Below are 22,206 nucleotides of genomic sequence, written 5' to 3' on the forward strand. Positions count from 1 at the left end.
TTCTGGTAGCTGGAGACAGAGGCCTTCCTTAATCATGCCTTTTGAGTTCTTGTGGTGATATTTCCATAGAAACTTTCATTCTCTAACATAAATTTCTTTTAAAGTCAAATACCAATTTTCATAGATTTTAGCTTCAGAAGTATTTTAATATAAAAAAAATATTTTCGTAAAAATTTTCATCCCCTATTTCATCCTCCGAGGGGCTGAATTTCCAAAAATGCTGAAACACGTATTTTTTAATTTCTAACGAAGAAGTCAAATACCAATGTTCATAGCCATAGCTTCAAAAATGATTTTGTAGTTATTTAAGAATGATTTGTTTTCAAAAAGATTACACCCACTTTTTCACCCCCTTAGGAGTGGAATTTCAAAAATAGCTGAAACTTGTATTTCTTTTTTTTTTTATGGTCGAGAAACCAATACCAATTTTTGTGGCTCTAATTACCTTAATGGCAACATATTTTCAAAAACTTTTCTTCCCCTATCTCACCCCTTTAGGCGTGGAATTTCAAAAATCTCATCTTACACGACATCTACAGTATAAGATCAACACCCTCTTCAGACCAGCGGTTTGGGCTGGACAATGAAGGGTCAGTCAGTCAGTCGGGACATCGTCTTTTATTAGCGATTATCCCTGAACGAGTTGCAGGTTGCCTACTTAACGAATTCCAACAAAAATGTGATTTTTAGTATTTCTTGTAATTATTGGACGAAATTAAAAACGTAAAATGATGTCATAAACAATTCATTAAGAGGTATACACCCATTTTAAAATTTTAAGACACAATAAGACAAATATTACAATCACAAACGGTATTTATCTTGGGAGCGTAACTGACGGCACGCAAACACTCGTACTTTACCCACCCAGTACTTGAGAATGAGTGCACTTAGCGACATATTTACACATAAATCCAAACCTTTACGAAAAATTTTTCTCTCTGAAGTCCTCCACAAAATTATGAAAGGTAAAAAGTTTATCCCTTACTCACTTTCACTGCTCATAAAGTAAATCTACAGTATCAGACATGACGTTTCAATTTATTGCTATTTTACTACAGACTCTATTCACAACACAGCTTGCAGACAGTACTGATACGTGTCACGGAATTTACCAGCAAAATTTCATCATTTCCCCTCACAGCTCAGGAGATATGACGTCGTAGACATTTGGATGCGTGAAAAACTAGCTTCTGCAAAAATTGCGCGCAATGCAACTTCAACATCAGGCATGACGTTTTAATTTATTACTTCTATGCTGCTACATCTGTTCGCAACACACTTTACAGACAGCATCGACGTATATCACTAAATTTACCTGCGAAATTATATAGTTGTACGACACAGAGTTCAGGACATATAACGCCATAAACAGTGAAATGCGTGAAAATCTATCTTTCACTTAAAATGGAGCGCAAATTAGGCAGATTATATTCATGCAGCGTTTAGTAGTGAGAGCACTTATCTACTTCCGACAGACTTCAAGCGTAATTTCAAACCTTTTCCAAACTTCTTCTCCCTTACATGCTTAATGTCAAGTACATTCTTAGACAAAAAAAAGGGAGGCCACGTGCGAGGAGGACAAGTGCACTGAGGGTTCTGTACAAAATTATGTACATACACAGTTCACCCATTCTGGGAATCGAGGATCTCTCCTAATTTTGCTTGTTATCAACATTGATAGTGCCAAGATATCGGCCCCAGGGATTCAAAGATGTTCGAGAATATTTTAATTTCAAGTTTGAGGTAGGTTAACAAATAGCAACATTTTTTCATTTAATGTAATTATAAATGCACAGTTTTCTGGATTTTTTCATTTGGTTATAGTGTGAAACCTTGCTTCTCGCCAAATTTCATGATTCTAGCCCAAGGGGAAGCACTCTAAGGATTCTGATGAGTGGTTTGCAAGTATTAAAACATGTGACATAAATAGCCTTATCTTTTGATTTCCTTGACTTCGAAGCTAACATTAGTAGTACGGTAATGGGGTGAGAGGCACCCACATGCCTTGCTCATACTGTGGCATCAAGCAGTCAGGCCTACAAGATGAGTGGTATGCCAAGCGAGTGGACTCATTCTTATTTATCGAGTAACATGAACTCTAGTACTCACAATTAAGTTACAAGTTATTCTCCTGTTTGAATATTACGCAACGGGTACGGAAACGCACTTCTGACTATTAGTAATTTACACAACTCTGTTCACTAAGCATTGGCAATACCACATTTTCTTTCTTTTTTAACGGCTTTGATCAACACGTGGCCATCGCACTGAATATGAATGGCGCACACATTATAAATCCTGGGTATCGTGACAACATACTATTCGAAGGAAAAGGCCACCAATCTTTTTCTTTTCACTATCTTATTTATTCCGATAAATTCTATAACCTAAACACACAAATTCTATAACCTACAACAATAACACATGAGAAATTCCGCCCAGTGGGCATGGCTTTACATTGGTGATTCTCTATCTTATGGTCTCGTAATTATTTAACGCTACAGTGCACTTTCTGGAAAGGATGGTGGATCTTTTTCTGTATCTCACACTTCGACTCTCACACCCATCATTACGAAAATTTCCTCCAGACCGAGCGGTACAAAAAGGAACATGCATAACCCACAGCCTCTGAAACTATCTTGTTACTCTCCCATGCCGACCACACATACTTAAATTTTATGAAATACATCACGCTGGCAACATACAATACAAAGAATAGTCACAACGTTATAATCACATTACTTTCAGCTTTCCCACTTCAATTAGTATTTATCCCAGTTTCACACGACACTGCCCCACTTCGTTATTTTTCTTTTGTCTTCACTATGAACTCTGGAGGATATATGCACGTCTTCCTGTGCAATGCAAGCCAAGTGGCGTTGCTGGATAGACGGCTGACTCACCTTGCTTCTCTCTCAGAGTATTATAGTTTGAATCAAGCGTCACACGGAAACATATCACGCAAAGTAATATTAAGAACATATTCATCACACACGTGAGTCCTCAACTGATATCATGGACGAGTACTTTTCTTTGTCCTTTGTCTCACACAGGTTGAGACTCACACAGTACTCACCACGTGGAAGTACTCATCTCTAATATCAAGTCCTGCACACGCTATTTCTTAAATATTTCCAACTTATAGTACACACGCTAGTAATTCAGCTTAACTTAAGCACATGGAAGTATTTCAACTTATTGCTACACGTGGTTTCATTGTGACCGTTGGTCACTTCCGAAGATTACTACAATCCCCTTAATATTACCTGCCTGACATTTAATTCTCCCCACAAAAGTTCCTGAAATAGAGAAATTATTATTCCAAACTACTCTTAAGTATTTCACATGCATACCATGTCTCCACTCTTCTGTCTTTACGGAGCACAGCTAAGACAGGTCTTACCAACACTAGATCCAGCGGCAGAGTGCTGAAACATGGCCGTTCTTCAGGTCATCTCGCACCTCTGTCGAGGTGGGGGAAGACCATGCTACCCATTGGTCAGCCACATTTCAGGCGCTCAAAGTTCCGGTAAATTTCATCTCTTTGGTTCCACCAAAGGTGACCAAAAGATCGTCTCAAAGATGATCATATATTCACATTCACTATCTGCGGTTAGCAGACGACCATACATTCATTCATTTCACAGATCCCACCAAACTGGATGTAGGGATTTATTTTGTGAGAGTGCACATGTGATCAATTAAATACATAAATTGTCATTCTTTCCCACACTGGTATCCGGCTTCGCTGTATTAATTGAAATTTAGTTATTTTTACCAAAAATATGTTGTTCTGGCAAGAATAATGAAGTATGTGGTACCTATTTTCAATGTCGGGCGGTACTGTACCCATTCAGGGGCTCTCACCCCCTTCTGCATTATTGCCAGATTTATTCAAGATGATGGATCCAAGATGGAGGCCAGAGATGTAGCAATGTCGCACTGATGTCGTGGCAGGAAATTCAGATATTGGCGGGAAAATAGATCAATTGGGCTACCTCCACTAACCTAACTCCACCGAACACCACCCCTGGAGATGGCGGGAAATTCAAAAAAACGCGGGAGATTCAAATTTATTAGTAGGAGTGTCAAATTGTGTGTGTTGACCTTGAGGCCCAGAGACCAGCTGACATAGTTCTCAACACCATCACCATAGGGTGATCTCGGCCCTCCCCATTTCCCCTCCCTCCACTGCCACATCTGGAAATTGGCGAGAAATTCGCAGATCACGCTAAACATATCTGGCGATCGCGTCTCGCTGCCCACCAGATTCGCTGCCGCTGTATGGAGCCATTCGCTGGGCCGCTCCGCTCCGGCCACAGGCAGCCGCAGTACTTCCTGTCTCTTGAAGATGCCACAAAACTCTGCAAATGCCGAATGTATTGTATATCACAAAACTACTACTCGGAACACACTTGTGCACAAAGCACTGTGAGAGCTGCAGTTGGAGCAGCGACCATCTCCGGATTCTGGAATTACATGAACATTTGCTTCCTAAGCTATGTCAATAAGAAATGATTCGTCAGTCGCGAATGAACCTACAGATGCCAAAACCGATATCGGCTGAAATATCCGATTTTACACGCCAAGACGATGATGACACTTGGAAGTCGAAATAAATATCTCTGTAACTCTAAATAGGACGCCCACCACTTGAAATTTCCCCTTTGTATGTAATAGAATGACAGTGCTGGAAAAACTCTTACGTTATTTGATTTTCAAACAGCTGAGCAAAACTCAAGGTACTCAGACAATTTTCTCTTTACTTATTCTGATCATCTCTAAAACTGACACACAATATTTTAGCGCAACGCAATCTGACTTTCAATAATCTCTACAAAAGAATGGCCCTGACTAACAATAGCTTATACCTTTCATGAATCACTTACCTCACAAAAATCTTCGTGACTCGAACTACTGCAATACAGTGAGCGCCAATACTGCCAGCTAAACAAAAGATTCTAACTACTGAAGGCACTAACTACTGATAGCCATAGTTAGCAAATGAAAGATTTTGATAGAGAACAAACAACGTATTTACCTTAATAGCCTTCAAAAGCCATTATTTATATATATATATATATATATATATATATATATATATATATATATATAATTTTGTGACATCCAATTAAACAAATTTCCTTTTTCTAACGGACATACATCCAAATCGTCCGCTCATAGTAACCTCTCAAAACTCCAGCATCTCTCTCCCCGCATACACCACTGCTGGCGGCTCACCTCCAACTGCTCAACGCTACGGGCTGTTCACACCCAACTGACCAACACTACACTAGCGAATATTCCAACAATGAGTCCAACCAGCCACAGACTGCACACAGCGCAGTCAGCGATTTTCATACAGAGCACTACGTGGCACTACCAACATAAAAACCTAAACAGCCTGCTTACACGCTTTTTGAGTTTTAATTGCTTGTTTGAAGGCATGGCCAGAGAGAGAAAAATTTCCGAGTCCAACAGCAGCTGTTGTGTTCATCACTTCTCTAAAACCTGAATGGGTTTCGCCTATATTTGCTGCTGGAGTCAAGGATGTCAAGCCCTTAATTTTTATTTCCTTACTTCTCGAAGCACCAAGATGACTAACCACAGACGGGAAAATCAGAACAATTACATATCTAAAAGTTCATAACATATTTCGAAATCCACAGCAGATCGTGAAAAAAAAATACAAACAGAATTCCAAGAACTGTCCTGCAGACGGCCGGCCGGAGTGGCAGAGCGGTTCTAGGCGCTACAGTCTGGAACCGCGTGACCGCTACGGTCGCAGGTTCGAACCCTGCCTCGGGCATGGATGTGTGTGATGTCTTTAGGTTAGTTAGGTTTAAGTAGTTCTAAGTTCTAGGGGACTGATGGCCTCAGATATTAAGTCCCATAGTGCTCAGAGCCATTTGAACCATTTTGTCCTGCAGACGAGAAAAATGACGGGAATTTTCGGTGAATTTCGATGTCCTACAACCGCTGGTGTGGAGATGCTCTAAAGCCACAGTGGCGGGTAGGGGACAGCATCCCACCTATCCGATCGAGGAGAGGCTGATCTGCTTGGACTGGTTTCTGAATACTGGAACGAAAAGGACATCACGTGACTCTCAGACGTCACGGAACTTTCCAGACACCTTGCCCCCATCTTGTTCGCACCAGTCTGTAGAGGCTCCTATGCCCTGCACAGAGGACGTCTTGTGACTCTCTGACATAATGGAACTTCCTGTGAATGGAGCATTCCGATTGGTTCTTACTGAATTTACCCGCCGAATTGCTGCCGCCGGTGTGGGACCACTGTCTACCACTTTCCGCATATGGAAAAATTACTAGAATTTTAGAAGTCATATTGCACTGATAGTTAAACTCTGCAGAAGTGGTCTACAGATTATGAAATACGGAAACTATCGCCAAAGCCACTTCCTCAATTACACTGTTCTGCTACTGTCGAGGAAAGCTTGAATTTTTCGGCGTGAAATCGATCTCCAACCAGCCTTTAGCACCACAAACGATTGTACCACCATACCATATCCTATCCTGCACCACTTTTGCATCCTGCATATATCTATCAACCACCAGAAACTTGTACATATGCCGCGAAGACAGAGAAATGCAAAAAAAATATGAGCACATGCAGAATATGTAGCTGCAGCGCTAAATATTTCTCGCGAGGTCTATCGGTAATCGACCGCGGCCAGCGGTCACGAGTCAACTGCCGCCACCGCACACACTGGCCTGATATGTGATAAGAGCACCCTCCGCGGACATCGTCACTTCCCGAACTGGTGTACTTGTTCAAATGGCTCTGAGCACTATGGGACTTAACATCTATGGTCATCAGTCCCCTAGAACTTAGAACTACTTAAACCTAACTAACCTAAGGACAGCACACAACACCCAGCCATCACGAGGCAGAGAAAATCCCTGACCCCGCCGGGAATCGAACCCGGGAACCCGGGCGTGGGAAGCGAGAACGCTACCGCACGACCACGAGATGCGGGCGAACTGGTGTACTCAAACAGTTTTGTCTTTACTTATTCTGATCATCACAAAACTGACACACAATATTTAGAGCGCAACGCAGTCTGACTTTCAAAAATCCCTACAAAAGAATGGCCGTGACTAACAATAACCTATACCTATCATGAATCACTTACCTCACAAAAATCGTCATTACTCGAACTACTGCAATACAGCGAGCGCCAATACTGCCAGCTAAATAAAAGATTCTAACTACTGAAGGCACTAATTACGGATAGGCATAGTTAGCAAATGAAAGATTTTGATAGAGAACAAACAATGTATTTACCTTAATAGTGTTCAAAAGTCAAATACATTAATTCATGGCATCCATCTTAATAAATTTTCTTTTTCTGGCGGACACACGTCCAGATAATCCACTTATAGCAACCTCTCAAAACTCTGGCATCTCTCTCTCCACATCCACCACTGCTGGCGGCTCACCTCCAACTGCACAACGCTACGCGCTGTTCACATCCAACTGGCCAACACTACAATAGCGAATATTCCAACAATAAGTCCAACCAGCCACAGACTGCACACAGCACAGTCGGTTATTCTCATACAGAGCGCTGAGTGACGTTACCAACATAAAAACCTAAACAGCCTACTTACAATACATGCAGGTTGACTGCTCTCTTTGATGATTTCTTCGAAAAGAGAGCCATCTACCTCTAAACTGACCTGCATCTGCATTAAAGGCTGACAGAAAGTGGATGAATTAATCGGTTGAGATGGGGTTGTAACGAGGTATGATTTAATGGTAGACTGATGTCGCATTCTATAGACAGGGAGATGTTGATGCAGGTCGCGCATTTAACCTTTTTTTTTTTTTCATTGTTCTCTCGGGGTACATCAGTGGTGAAATTGTAGTCATTTGTTTGTCTGTACATGTAATTCACATCTATCGATTTACGTCCCATTTGGATAATTTTTATTCGTTCGTAAAAGCAATGAGACGTTTGAAGCTTTTCTATGCAGGGGAGTTCAATTCTTTAAAGAATCGGAGGTTTGCTGGCCAACTAGGAAAAAATAAAGCTCCGACCATGGAACTGGGAGGTGGTGGTAAGTTCTCCTGCAATTATTCACGAATTGCAACACAATTTTCCGAACGATGGATGACTTGCTGAAGACTCAGTTGTAGAAGTCTGCATTTTCACTGCTCAGCGAAGGACCCCACGAAAATCACCTCGTCGTCATGAAACTTCCTGGCAAATTAAAAATGTGTGCCGGACCGAGAGTCGAACTCGGCACGTTTGCCTTTCGTGGGCAAGTGCTCTACCAAGTGAGCTACCCAGGCACGGCTCCGACTCTTCCTCACAGCTTTACTGCCGCCAGTACCCCATCTCCTACCTTCCAAGCTTCACAGAAGTTATCTTGCGAAACTTGTGGGGCTAGCAGTTCTAGAAGAAAGGATATTTCGGAGCCATGGTTTAGCCACACCCTGGAGGATGTCTCTAGAATGAACTTTTCACTCTGCAGCGGAATGTGCTCTTATGTAAAACTTCCTGGCAAATTAAAACTGTGTGCTGTACCAGACTCAACCTCGGGATCTTTGCTTTTTGCAGGCAAATCCCGAAAGTTTCGTACAACTTCTGTGAAGTGTGGAATGTGGGTACAAGATACTGGCGGAAGTGTAGTTATGAGGTGGGTCGTGAGTCGCGCTTGGGTTGCTCAGTTGGTAGACCACTTGCCCGCTAAAAAAAAGGTCGGGAAATTTCATGTCAGCGCACACTCCGCTGCAGGGTTAAAAATTTAAAATTTGATTCACCTCGTCGTCAGTCTGTAAATGGCTGCAACATAACGGGAGGGGCGGGGGGCGGGGGGGGCGGGGGGGGGGAGGCAAAAGCAAAACGACAACATCCCGCGACGCTCCATCTTAACAACCCGGCGAACCTCGTCAGGATATTTCGGTATTATGCTTCTGCGACGGTTTGCCTTTTACGAGAACAATCTGTTAGCACCATACCACGCCCTAGCAGTCCCAAGAAACATTCAGCATCCCGTTGCCCGAATATGCTGAGCCTGCTCCTTTTTCGACAGAAATGAATCCACATGTTTTCACTGTTTATTTTGCTGAGTTGCAGCGTACCATATGCCTGTTAAACTTATACCTCGAAGAAACTGTGATTAGAGGAAAATTTCAAATTGGGTACAGGAGTGCAAAGAAAACAGAAGAATACTAAGGTTTCAAGACGACATAGCCCTATACCGGTGAAAAAAACAAGCAAGACACAAGGAAATATTGAGCGGCATCATTAGTTTATTCGGCAAAGAAGGACTTACGGCAAATAAAGGAAAGATGAATAGCAGGAAAGGGAATGGTGTTTTGCGCAAATTGGAGGAGACATTAGCATAAGCAAAGGAGATACGCTAGCAGTTTTGCACAGAGAAAGGAAGATTTAAAGTAGAAACTCCACTAGTGTAAAAAATTACTTGGAATTTAGGAAGATGTTTATAAAATTAGCACTTTTGGGCGCAGAATTTTGTGAGTCCATTTGCAATGTTCACCTACAAGATGATGTAAATAAGTGAAAACGAAAACTTGAAATGAAGAGGTCGCAGAAGAACCTAGCGAGGAAAACTGCGTGTGGAAAACGATTATCGAAAGAACAAACATTGGGATATTTGCTAAGGCATCCGGTAACAGTTTTCATACCATAACACCACCTGCTTCGTACTTCACTGTTGCCACTACAAACGACGGTAGGCAACGTTCTCCAGGCATTAGCCCAACCCAATCCCTTCCATCAGCTTACCACAGAGTACAGAATGATTCATCACTCCAAATCACACGTTTCCAGGCATCCAGTGTCCAATGGCGTCGTTCTTTACACCACCTCATGTGCCGTTTAGCACTCAGCAAAGAGTGGTTTATGAGGAGCTGCCGGATCATTGTGTCCATTCTCTTTAACTCCCTACGTCATTCTTTTTAACTTCCTGCGCACGATCATTGTGCTATCTGGCCTGCTGGTAGCATTTTGGAACTCACGAGTGATTCCTCCTGCTGTTTTCACGCGATTTTTTTTACAACCGCCCTCTGCATTGCTCGACAGTTCCTGTCCGTTAGAACGTCAGGTCTCCCTGGTCTTGTTTTGGCTGTGTTTGTTTCTTTGCGTTCAGCTTCACAATGACATCATCAACAGTCGGCTTTAACAGCTTTAGAAGGGTTGAAATGCCACTTGTGGATTTGCTACTTGGGTAACATTCAGTAACTATTCGACATTCGAAGTTACTGAGCTCTCCTCTTCTACTGTTGCTGCTTTTCTGCAGGCAACCCAATACGCCTCACCTCCTTTTATTCCGGCAGGTCCGCCCCTCGTGACATCTGGTGGTCAGTTCCGCATTACATAGGTGCGTCCGGATACTTTCGACCAGACAGTGTACGTTTACGCTAAAGTTAAAAAATGCATTACCCTTGATGTGTTGCCAGTCCGCAGACTTTCATTTCGACACTGCAGCAAATGGAGGTGTCATTGTTGATATACACTATGTGATCAAAAGTATCCGGACACCTGGCTGAAACTGACTCACAAGTTCCTGGTGCCCTCCATCGGTAATCCTGGAATTCAATATTGTGTTGGCCCACCCTTTACCTTGATGACAGCAGGCATACGTCCAATCAGGTGATGGAAGGTTTCTTGGGGAGTGGCAGTCCGTTCTTCACGGAGTGCTGCACTGAGCAGAGGTATCGATGTCGGTCGGTGCGGCCTGGCACGAATTCGGCGTTCGAAATCATCCCAAAGGTGTTCTTTAGGATTCAGGTCAGGACCCTGTGCAGGCCAGTCCATTACAGGGATGTTGTTGTGGTGTAAACACTCTGCCACACGCAAAACAACAAGCGGTGCAAGCCCCCTCGGTGAAAAACATGACCACACCATAACACAACGGACTCCGAATTTTACTATTGGCACTATACATGCTGGCAGATGAGGCATTCGTCTTACCGAAACCCTGCCATCGGATCGTCACATTGTGTACCGTGATTCTTCACTCCACACAACGTTTTTTCACTGTTCAATCGCCCAATGAGTACGCTCTATACATCAAGCGAGGCGTCGTTTGGCATTTACCGTCGTGATGTGTGGCTTATGAGCAGCCGTTCGACCGTGAAATACAAGTTTTCTCATCTCCCGCTTAACTGTCACGGTACTTGCAGTGGATCCTGATGCAGTTTTGAATTCCTATGTGGTGGTCTTGAACTGTCGGCGGTTTCTGTCAGTCAACAGATGAGGTCGTCCTGTACGCTTCTGCGTTATACGTGTCCCTTCACGTTTCCACTTCACTATCGCATTGGAAACAGTGGACCTAGGGATGTTTAGAAGTGTGGAAATCTCGCGTACAGACGTATGACACAAGTGACACCCAATCACCTGACCACGTTCGAAGTCCGTTGGCTTCCGCGGAGCACCCCATTCTGCTCTCTCATAATGTCTGATGACTACTGAGATCACTGATATGAAGTACCCGGTAGTAGGTGGCAGCACAATGCACCTAATAGGAAATACGTATGTTCATGGGGGTGTCCGGATACTTTTAATCACACAGTGTACTAGTACCTAACATACAAAGGTTGTCAACATTGAAGACTTGCTGCAGTTCATGCAGGAGATGCTTCTGGTTCTGACATTTGTTGTAATGAGTTGTCTGCGTTTATATTTGGCGATGGATCAGGAACTCTTTGGCTGTGCTCATTTACCTTGTGTGTGCTACTGGTTCAAGTAAGATGCGACTAGACGGTTCAGAAAGCACAAGTCACATCCGCTACAGGGTACAACTTATCTCCCACGACTACTGTACAATCTTTCTTACCGTTCATCTATTTATAATTCCAACATCTTATATTTATTTTCGTTGATATTAATAACACTCACGTGTCATGTGCAGCGAATACTGAGAATTTCACCACACATCTGATGCCACGGAAAAGAGAAATAAGGATTTAATATCTCTTCTACAATGAGGTCATTGGACACTGAGCATAATTTGTGAATGAGCAGGGGTGAGGGCGTAAATCAGTGATGTTCCCATCAAAAGAAACATCCCAACATTTGGCTAGAGTAGTTTAGGGAAACCATGAAAACCTAAATCTGAACGACCAGATGGGGCTCTGAACTATAGTCCTCCCAACTGTGAGTCCACTGCCTAACTAATGCACAAGTCACATCCACTACAGGGTACAACTTATCTCCCACGACTACTGTACAATCTTTCTTCCACCATATTTTTCATTCTCACTTTGTGATCTGGACTAACAGACATTCCAATAGGAACAATGTGCAACAACGCATGATAAGCTATGTAACGGCACCATGTGAGAAATTACACAAAAACTATACAAATGTATGTAAATATATTTTGTTCACTTTATATATTGTCCCCACAGAGTATTTGAAAGCATTTCCTTTTTATCGGCATTCTTTTGCTGTTAGCTTCTCCATTAATTCCTGTAAAGGCGCTAATTCTTTTCGATCAATCAAATTGAATTCCTGAACAAAAAAGATGAAGTGTTTAAATGATGTATTGAGATGAGCCTCTTCACCCAGCTGGACAACTTCAGAGAAATGCTGGTGATAAATATGTGCATACACTCTGAAAAGTATCTTCTGTATCGTCTTTGCAATGGAGAGGAAATTTTTGGGAAATGGTACTCCAATTTTTGAAGGTAGAGCAGAGGCAGTGTTTATACAATGCACGTAGAGTAGACATTGGGACCCGATGCATTTCTCTCACAAAGAGGGGGTATATTTCTGCTGCTGGTCTTTGCTGTACTCGTATATTCAACAACTTTGGAGATACCACCATACTGACTTGTGTGTTATGGCAGTAACTTGTTTCAAACGCCCCAGCGTCTCCTAGTGTGCTGTTTCAAGGCAATAGCACATTTAAGATGTACCGTAAAAGTTTAAGGTGTACCGTAAAAGCGTCACCCTTATACTTAAGTGTTACTTTATGATACTTCAACAACATAAGCCTTCAAGAGACAATACAATGGCCAACACAAAAGAAGAAGTGGTTAAAGAGTCGAAGAAAGTAGGTTCGCATACTACAAGGTTTAGAACTTAAATAGAAGGCAATGGCAAACCAGTTCTGCTAGGACCTTGCCTAGTAGGCGGTGCGGGTCTCCCGCATCGTTCCCTACGCTCCTCGGAGTATGGGACTTCATCATCATCATTTATTCACAACCGATACAAAAGAGTTACATGTTTGGACCTGTTACTGTCCTTCAAAGTGGTCACCAGTGTTGTGTAGAACCCGTTGCCAGCGATGCGGAAGGCGTAGTATACCGTTAGCAGAGCCTGTTCTGTTGATGGTGCAAATGGAGCGGTCTACTGCCTGTCGAATCTCTGGAACAGTTCTGAAGCGAATGCCACGAAGTGGTTCCTTCATCTTCGGAATCAAATCAAAGTTACAAGGACTTAAGTCCCATCGACCGAACAGAGCAGCTACAGCTTGAGCTGTATGCGCCCTCGCATTGTCGTGCAAAATGATGAGTTAGTGTCGCCGCTTATTTCGCAAAGTTGGTCGCAGGTGACACTCCAAAAACGAACAGTAATACTGTGAATTGACGGTTTGCCAGGGAGGAACGTAATGCGTTAGGATAACACCATCACAGTAGTACAGGAGAATCTCCATAACATTCACCATACTGGGGCACTTTCGACTTTCGCTGCAACCCATAATGACGCCATTCGTTGGATTGGCGTTTCAGTTTTACGATACGGCGTAAGAAAGCCTCTCCTTCGCGCTCATAGCGCTCCAAGTGCGTCTGAGCAGCGTTGCAACGCATCCAGTTCTGCATTTCCGTCAAGTCATGCGGAACCCATCGTGATGCGATTTTTCGCATGCCCAGGCGTTTCTTCAGGATGCGAAGCACAGTCGTAAGCGCTAATCCGGATTCGTGGGCGATCTCACGAATCGTATGGCGTCGATCACTGTCCACTAACGCGGCAACAGCATGCACTTCTTCACTTCTTCTTCAGAGACGCTAGGACGACCTGCCCGATGCATGTCTGCCACAGTTTGGCGACCTTCGTTGAAGTTTTTTCCCAACGTGCCACTGTTCTGTGCGGCAATGCCGATTCCCCGCACGCCTCTTGATGACCTTGATGACACTGTCGTGCTGTATGACCTCTGGCACATTCAATCTTGATGCAACACAGTTGTTCCTGTTTCGAAAACATAGTGACACCGTTACGCCAGAGCGCTCGCTCGCAAGTGACTGTGTTTCCCTCGATTGTGCGCACGCCAAAGACTTATGAAGGGCGAGTCCATTTGCTCGGAGGTAAGATAGGTGTGTCAACAACGTGTGCTATCAGCGAAAATAGTAGATTCCATTGCATAATGTCTCCACAGCATTGTTGCCACTATTTAAGTTCCAACTTACGTATTGTTTGCTATTTCTTCTTTTTCATCTTAGCGTTTTAACACATTCTAGGACTTTCCTATGAATGTAATACAAGTATATTCCGCAATATTCTATATTATTTACATTTGTCTGATTATAAAACTAAAGATGAAATAAATATTTGGCTGTTTATATCCGAATACATATGTTTTACGACTGCATGGTTAGGCAGGATCCAAGTGTGTGCTTAGGCAGAAACCTAAGAGGACAACTCACATTCCTGCGAATTAAACAAGCAACAATAAGTCATATTCTTCCTTGTCGTGACATCTCCATACATGTCGAAGATACTAGTTCAGCAGAGACAACAGAAATATACTCTTCTTTAAGAGAGGAATGCGTCAGGCCCCAACGTCTTGTTGCACATAGTGATACGTATGCTATCTGTATGGAAAACTCTGATAACTGAGTACAGCGTACCTACAGATTCCTATCGTCTGCATTGCCCGCCATGTTGAAGTTTTCCATAACATTCAGATCGATCTGTATATGATTAAGGATTATTTACCCTTTCCACTTTATAAGCGGTATATTATGGATTATAACAGTGACTGAATTAGGCAGTTATCATACCAGCACGATATTGCGGTACACCGTTAGAAGACGCTTACATACCCAGAATAATTCCTTCCTACGAATTTTACAGTCTCTCGTAGCATCAAATTTAGCGCTCCAGATACGAGGGTAAGTCAAATGAAAACCTTAAATCTGTAATAACAAATCGAAATTTCGCGCCATTATCCTGTAAGTTGGTAAGCGTGTTACAAACAGCGTGCAGAATGGCCTGTAGGTGGCAGCATAGTGCAGATGCACACATACCGTCGCAGTATCAGTATAAATATGGCCGTCCCACTTGCGACTTGCACCAGGGAAGAACAGCGTTCTGTTATTCTGTTTTTGCGTAGTGAAGGTGTGAAACCTATTGAAATTCATAGACGAATGAAGGTTCAGTATGATGATACATGTTTGTCACAGCAGCAAGTCCACGAATGGAGTAGGAAATTCGCAAATGGTGTGACATCAGTGGAAGATGCTCCTCGTCCAGGTCTGCCACAACGAGTTGTGACTCCACAGAACATTGCAGCAATTGAAGCCATAGTGAAGGAAAACCGCCGAATGACACTGACGACATTGCAGCATGTATACAGATTAGTCATGGGTCAGCACACTACATTGTGCATGTTGTGCTCCAGCTTCACAAAGTGTCTGCAAGATGGATGCCACAGCAGCTGACTCCTGAAATGAGCGAACGACGTGTTGATGGTCGTGAAGAACTTCTTCGGCGCTTTGAACGAGAAGGTGATGGCTTCCATGCAAGAATCGTTACTGAGGACGAAACCTGGGTTCACTTCCACCAACTGGAAACGAAGAGAGAGAGCAAGGAATGGCACCATTCCTCATCACCAAAGCCAAAGAAGTTTCGAACAATACCATCAGCAGGGAAGGTTATCCTGACTATCTTTTGGGACGAAAAAGGCGTCATTTTGGAGCATTACATGCCTAGAGGGACCACTGTCACCAGTGCATCATACACAAATCTCCTAAAAAATCATCTGCAGCCTGCAATCAAATCAAAGCGACGTGGGTTGCTGTCAGCAGGTGTCCTTTTGCAACATGACAATGCAAGGCCCCACACTGCCCGTACAACAGTTGCAACAATCTCAGACATGCATTTTGAGTGTCTTCCTCATCCACCATACTCACCAGACCTTGCCCCAAGTGATTTCCATATGTTTGGACCACTCAAAGACGCAATGGGAGGAAAGAAGTTCCGTTCTGATGAAGAGGTACGCCACGCGGTGCATGAGTGGTTGCGCGGACTACCAAAAGAATTTTTTTCTAAAGGAATTTATGCACTTTGTAAGCGCTGGAGGACTTGCATTGAGTGTGGGGGAGATTATGTTGAAAAGTGAAACAGCTTTGTACCACTTCTGCACAATAAATAATATTTAAAAAAATATTTAATGTTTTCATTTGACTCATCCTCGTATGTATATTTCATGCGCTTTCAATCTTTCCCGTGTACACCGACCAGAAAATTGACAGCACTTGCATCACTGTTCTCAAAATCCATTATCTGTTATCTTGCACGTGTACTATTTGTACATAACCTCCTGAAAAAGGTCTCCCTATTTCTGGACTGGCAGAAGCCGGTCGACTCCGGTCCGCTAATGGTGTGAAGTCCACGCAGGGTACGGTGGGTAGAGCACAGTGACCAGTTTTCGTCCGAAGAGTTGGGCAAGTCCATTCGTTTACTTGGAAGGGGAGGCCCACATTGTTGCCCACTTTCGGCCGGTTAGTGATGCGCTGCGAAGATAGAATGGAGGCGCACGCATTGCAGTTTCACGATGACATACCCATCATTTTGTTACTGGTTATAGTTACTGTGATATTTCTATTTAAGTAAGCGCTGTGTAAAATTCGAAAAAGTTTGCAATGGAGAATAGGGGTTGCTATGATTTTGCGTTCTGTTGCATACTACATAACATGTTGCTGCATATCAAATTACATAATATACTGAGTTATTCTTTAGACTTTGGTGAAGTCTCTACCTGTCACTAATCTTGGGAAAATTGATCCTACGTAGTACATTCATTTTCGATCATGAGTGCTACTGTTAAAGCCAGAATGAAACATACGTAACATTCTTCATATCTCTTAAACGGTTTGAGATATCGAAACTAAATTATGGTAAATATCACACAAAGAGGAGAGTATTTTGCGATGTGGTTATTATGGGAAACTTCATTATATACTGTGTTGTTCCACTAACTACAGACTTTTTTGATGAAAGAATGTAATTTCTAAAGGCCATCGACAGCTGGTGAAACGAAAAATGCTGTACGTTTTGGAGCAACGTAAGTGAAGACATTACACTTTTATTTTTGTACTGAGGATATTCTTTTTCATAAGCTATTGATTTTACTTGTCCTCAGTTCCTCGATTAAAAAACGTAATAGGCCACAGTTTCAGAATTCTCTCACGATTGCATCTGCACATGGTAGTGACAGTGTGTAAAAATCGCTATGTTTTGGTAAAAGAAGCAAATTTTAACATGGCAACGAAAGAAATGTGGGTTTTCTCAAAATTCACCATTTATGATGCTTCTCTGAAAGTTACGAATGGTTAACAAGTAATGTGGAAGTAAATAGAAGCTTTTGTTGCATTTTCAGCCGAATTATTTTTAAATACTAACCAAAGCAGATGTGGCAGTAGATCTTTTTGGATGGTCACCATACAATTGTGGGCGTGGAGGGGATCCACTTAATATTTACAAAAAATGTGAGCATAGTCTTCAGTTTAGAGTGGCACTTCACCTCCAGCACTCAATATTTCACCTACAGTGTGCAGACCGCCTGCCCTCAACCCCCACCACTAGTGCTCCCCTCACGCTTGTCTTGACAACTGCATTTCTACCGGCCATGTTAATCTGCACACACTATACCTGTAACCACCATAGCAGTTACGAAGCGATTGTCATGCTGTGCCATGCCAAACAAATAAGCATGCGTGTAGTGTAACCACTGTGTGACAAAAGCACGACATGTTTCCCCCACACTGGTTCACCTCCGTCGGCTGCTATATGCTAAGAGTCATGCCCATTTCCACAGCCCCCAGATAACCCAAGAATCCCTTCAGGACGTTGTGAACAAAATCAGCAGGGTTCCTGCGCTAGAAGTATGAATGAATGAATGAAAGTAGCTTGTGTTGTCCCATTGAGGCAAAGGCCTCCTACAAGTAGGGGTAGCTGCTTTTAAAGACTCGCGCGGTGAGCTAGTCCCCGTAAGAGGATGCTAGAGGTATAAACAAACAAATACTTATAAAGAAAAAACACGACATTTCATGTTGTTTGGTTAATACACAGTCGATAGAAACTCTCTCCAAAATGTGATCCTAACCATCTCACGAATAGCACTGAGTCGCATGGCACATGCGCACCAGTGACAGGGCACACCTATCTCGACCTATTGGCGAACCATTCAGTTCTACAGAGTCCTCCCAGTGTCAATTTCCAGTAGGATGATGCCTACCACGCCCCCCACTCTAATCATGTGGATGCTACCACATTTTCCCATGAGGCATTTCCTCAGCACTGGATCGCAGGTTTCCTGAATGGTCTCATTCCGGCCCCCTCGGTCTCCTGATCTGACTCTGCTGGATTTCAGTGCGTGAGAGTTTATCAAGGACATTGTTTACACAACAATGGTTTGAGATCTAGTAGATTTGAGACAAAGGATCTACGCCACAGTGGAGACCATAACACCTGTCATGCTTCGTACATGTGGCGAGAAGTGGAGTACCATTTCGATATCTCTTGAGTTACAAACAGGCCTGCATTGAACTGTACCAAGACGCATAAAAATGTTTGAGCTTCTTTCTTCAACACTGGACAAATGAAGTTATAAACTTCAGCAAAAAAATGGTTCAAATGGCTCTGAGCACTATGGGACTTAACTGTTGAGGTCATCAGTCCCCTAGAACTTAGAACTACTTGAACCGAACTAACCTAAGGACATCACACACATCCATGCCCGAGGCACGATTGGAACCTGCGACCGTAGCAGTCGCGCGGTTCCAGACTATAGCACCTACAACCGCTCGGCCACCCCGGCCGGCAAACCTTAACAGGTACTGAAGTATAAACAAATGTTTTTGTGTATCTCCAGCCCACCCAAGGCACCCTGTATTTGTGTGTTAAAATTAATCACATGGAGCACGTATAAGCGCAGACAATTTTTTAAAAAACTCGATGTTCAATTACCTGTTGAAAGAAATGTAATACCACACTTGCAGAGACTGTATTACTACATTAAGTAGCAACATAAAGACTATATTCAGATATAAAGCGCATTTAGTTTTAGAGTGAGGTGTACTCATAGATGCTCTTTCATTTTTTGATATCAGTTTATGTTTAATAAGTACTAGGTTTGTGCATACAAAATATTTATCAGTAGTGGTACATCTGAGCAAACAATGTCAACGTTATTCAACAAATATTCCGAACTTACAAAGTACACGTATTTGAGGTTTGGCTGATTCAGAACACAATTTGTTGGTTTCTGCTGCGTCTCATGTCGTACTTTTGAATGACAACGAGATGTATGAGTAAAACATAAGCGAAATAGTGCATAACCAATTTTCTAGTCAGCCTGTCGGCGTCCGAATCATACGAGATTTTTGAAATGATACAACAGAACAGTCAATGTTCTCTGAACTGTTCCTGACACAATCTTTTACTTCTCCACAATCTGGAACATTCGATGTAATAAGCTGATAGCGCAGAATTGAAAATTATTTTCTTTCGTACTCTAGTGACACTTCCGCTGTGTTGAAGTTGAGCAAGATACGAAGTCTGAAAATCTTTGAATGGCACAATTAGACAGCTTGTGTTCGACATCCATTTTAAACAGAAATTACTGAATGCATATGAGGAATATACGACGTTAGCAAATAACCCATTGACAAAGGTTCCAGAATATCCATTGTTTCATGGGACAGCAGTTTATCCAATTTCAAATTTGCCAAATTTTTCAAACGGTGTACTGATGTTTTTCACAACAGGTTTATTATCAGTAAATCACTAGCACAGAGGAACGGGAGAGGGGACGGGGGGAAGAAAAGAATGAAAGGATGAGAGATGAGAGGAAATTCGTAACACAACTTGTTACGACTGTATGAGTCACCGTTTTTACTATTGCCACTCACAATGTTACTGTAGCAACGAGTCAGTATTTACATACTGGGCGTTCCTCTCCAATGTACCTGCACATTCCTTTAGTAAATCAAGAACAACCAACATTAATTAATATATTTGTTACAGGTACAATGGCACCTGCCTATAAACTTATTTACTTCAATGCCCGAGGGAAAGCAGAACACATACGCTTCATTTTCGCATATGCTGGAGTGGACTATGTGGATGAACGAATTCCCAAAGAAAAATGGTCACATTACAAATCAAGTAAGTTGAGAAATCCATTAAAGAAGTTGTTTTGAAAACTGTTGTGTTATTTGTTCCTGCATAACAGAACATGGCTATTTTTGCACCTTTTTCTGTGACTATGTAACATGTTGCTTTTAAAGCAATCAATTACAATTTACTTAAAAAAATCGTTCCCTTTTAACTGACATTTTATAATGCGGTATTTATTTATTTATTTTCACCTCTGACCACTCTGAAAAAATATATGCGACTCAGATTTCAATACTTGAGATAATTCACTATGGAAAACGCACATTATTATGTGTTAAACAAAATACTTTTAAAAGTAAAAAGTAAAAAAATTCGTTAACTAGTTCCGGTTACTATCTGCAACCATCTTTAGATGTGTAAAACATGCCGGAAACAGCCTAAGTAAATTATGTACAATCAAGTGGAATACAAAAACAACGTACAAAACCTGAGCAAAAATAATGGGGAGCCAATTCTACGTGTAAAAGTGAACATTTGGCAAAGTCATTTAACAGTGTAGTATAAACTATGTTAATGTTTATCAGGTAACATACCGCTCAAAATATGAAAAGGCGGTGAATAAGCATTGGAAAGCAGCGTTAACTGTAATCATGCAACGATAAGCATTTGTACGTACGACAACAATAACAGTATGAAGTTGAAAACACCACAAGGAACAAGACAGATTGCAGACCTGTCGAAAGAATTGTAGACCAGAAATCTCAAAAAGTTTACTCTACATCCAAATGGATTTTAAAATATAAAGATAAAAATAAAATAAAGTTAAGATTACGAGGCAGCGATCTGTATTACGTCGGGAACTGGCAACATGGCATTTGTAGGAAGCAGATCCTATGTAACGCGTTAAATCATGAATAAAGTCCAAAAAGCTTCCTTGTCTTGTAGTTTTTAACTTCCTTCCCGTGTTACTTTTGTGGTTTTAAAATTAGCTCGACTTAGGCACAAGCTTTTTGGATTTTATTGCCAGTTGCCAGTTCAGGACATAATAAAGTTCGCTGCCTCGTAACCTTAACTATATGCCATTATTATCTTTATATTTTAAAATCCATTTGGAAGTAGAGTAACCCTTTTGAGGTTTCTCGTCTACAATTCTTTCGATAGGTCTACAACTCGTCTTGCTCACTGTTATGGTTTTGCTGCTTACGAATGCATGTTGTTGCATGACTAGAGTTAACGATGCTTTCCAATGCTTTTGCTGAGTGTTGAACATTGTTTTTGTATTCTACTTGACTGTACATAATTTTCTTAGGCTATGTTTCCTACATGTGTTACAGATCTAAAGACAGTTGCAGATAGCAGCCGAAAGTATTTATCAAACTTTAATTGCGATAGGAAAATTGCGGTGTACGTATTAAAAGTTTTTATTTGTTTAATTAATTACATTAAGACCGCCGTCTCTCCCCTGGGACCTTGTCAAGCTTCACTTGCATTGTTATCGCTATTTGCGGGTGATGCTGGATTCGGAAATCCACTTCGTTGCCTCTCTTATACGGCTTGTTTCACGCCGGGATTATATCTTTAGTCTGCTAGCGTGTATTAAGCAGGGGAAAAAATTGTAGGTCTATTCTCCATTTTATGCTTCTGAAAGCACGATTGTGTTAGAAGCAAGCACTGGGCTTTCATAAACAATATCAATGGTTAGTGACGATTGCTACACTTAGCGACTGATTTAGTAAATACAGATGGTTAACCACAGCTGCATTCAGCTGGCTGCTTAGCAATGACTGAAGTTTTGCTAGCAATACCTGTTTATAGATACATTTAGAAAACTGCCTGCGAGTTATTAAAATATGTTAAAATATCA

General features: G+C 42.0%; 1 protein-coding gene across 1 annotated transcript in view; it reads left to right on the forward strand.

Moving 5' to 3' along the window:
- The window catches only part of LOC124595843 (glutathione S-transferase-like), a 331,038-nt gene that overhangs the window by 244,062 nt on the left and 64,770 nt on the right, over positions 1–22,206 (forward strand). Inside the window, exon 3 of the mRNA XM_047134745.1 lies at positions 20,250–20,390. Within this exon, the coding sequence (XP_046990701.1) occupies positions 20,255–20,390 (136 nt within the window). The 5' untranslated portion in view covers positions 20,250–20,254. The remainder of the gene's footprint in view (positions 1–20,249; positions 20,391–22,206) is intronic.

This window comes from Schistocerca americana, chromosome 2 (assembly GCF_021461395.2).
Source record: "Schistocerca americana isolate TAMUIC-IGC-003095 chromosome 2, iqSchAmer2.1, whole genome shotgun sequence".
NCBI lineage: Eukaryota > Metazoa > Arthropoda > Insecta > Orthoptera > Acrididae > Schistocerca > Schistocerca americana.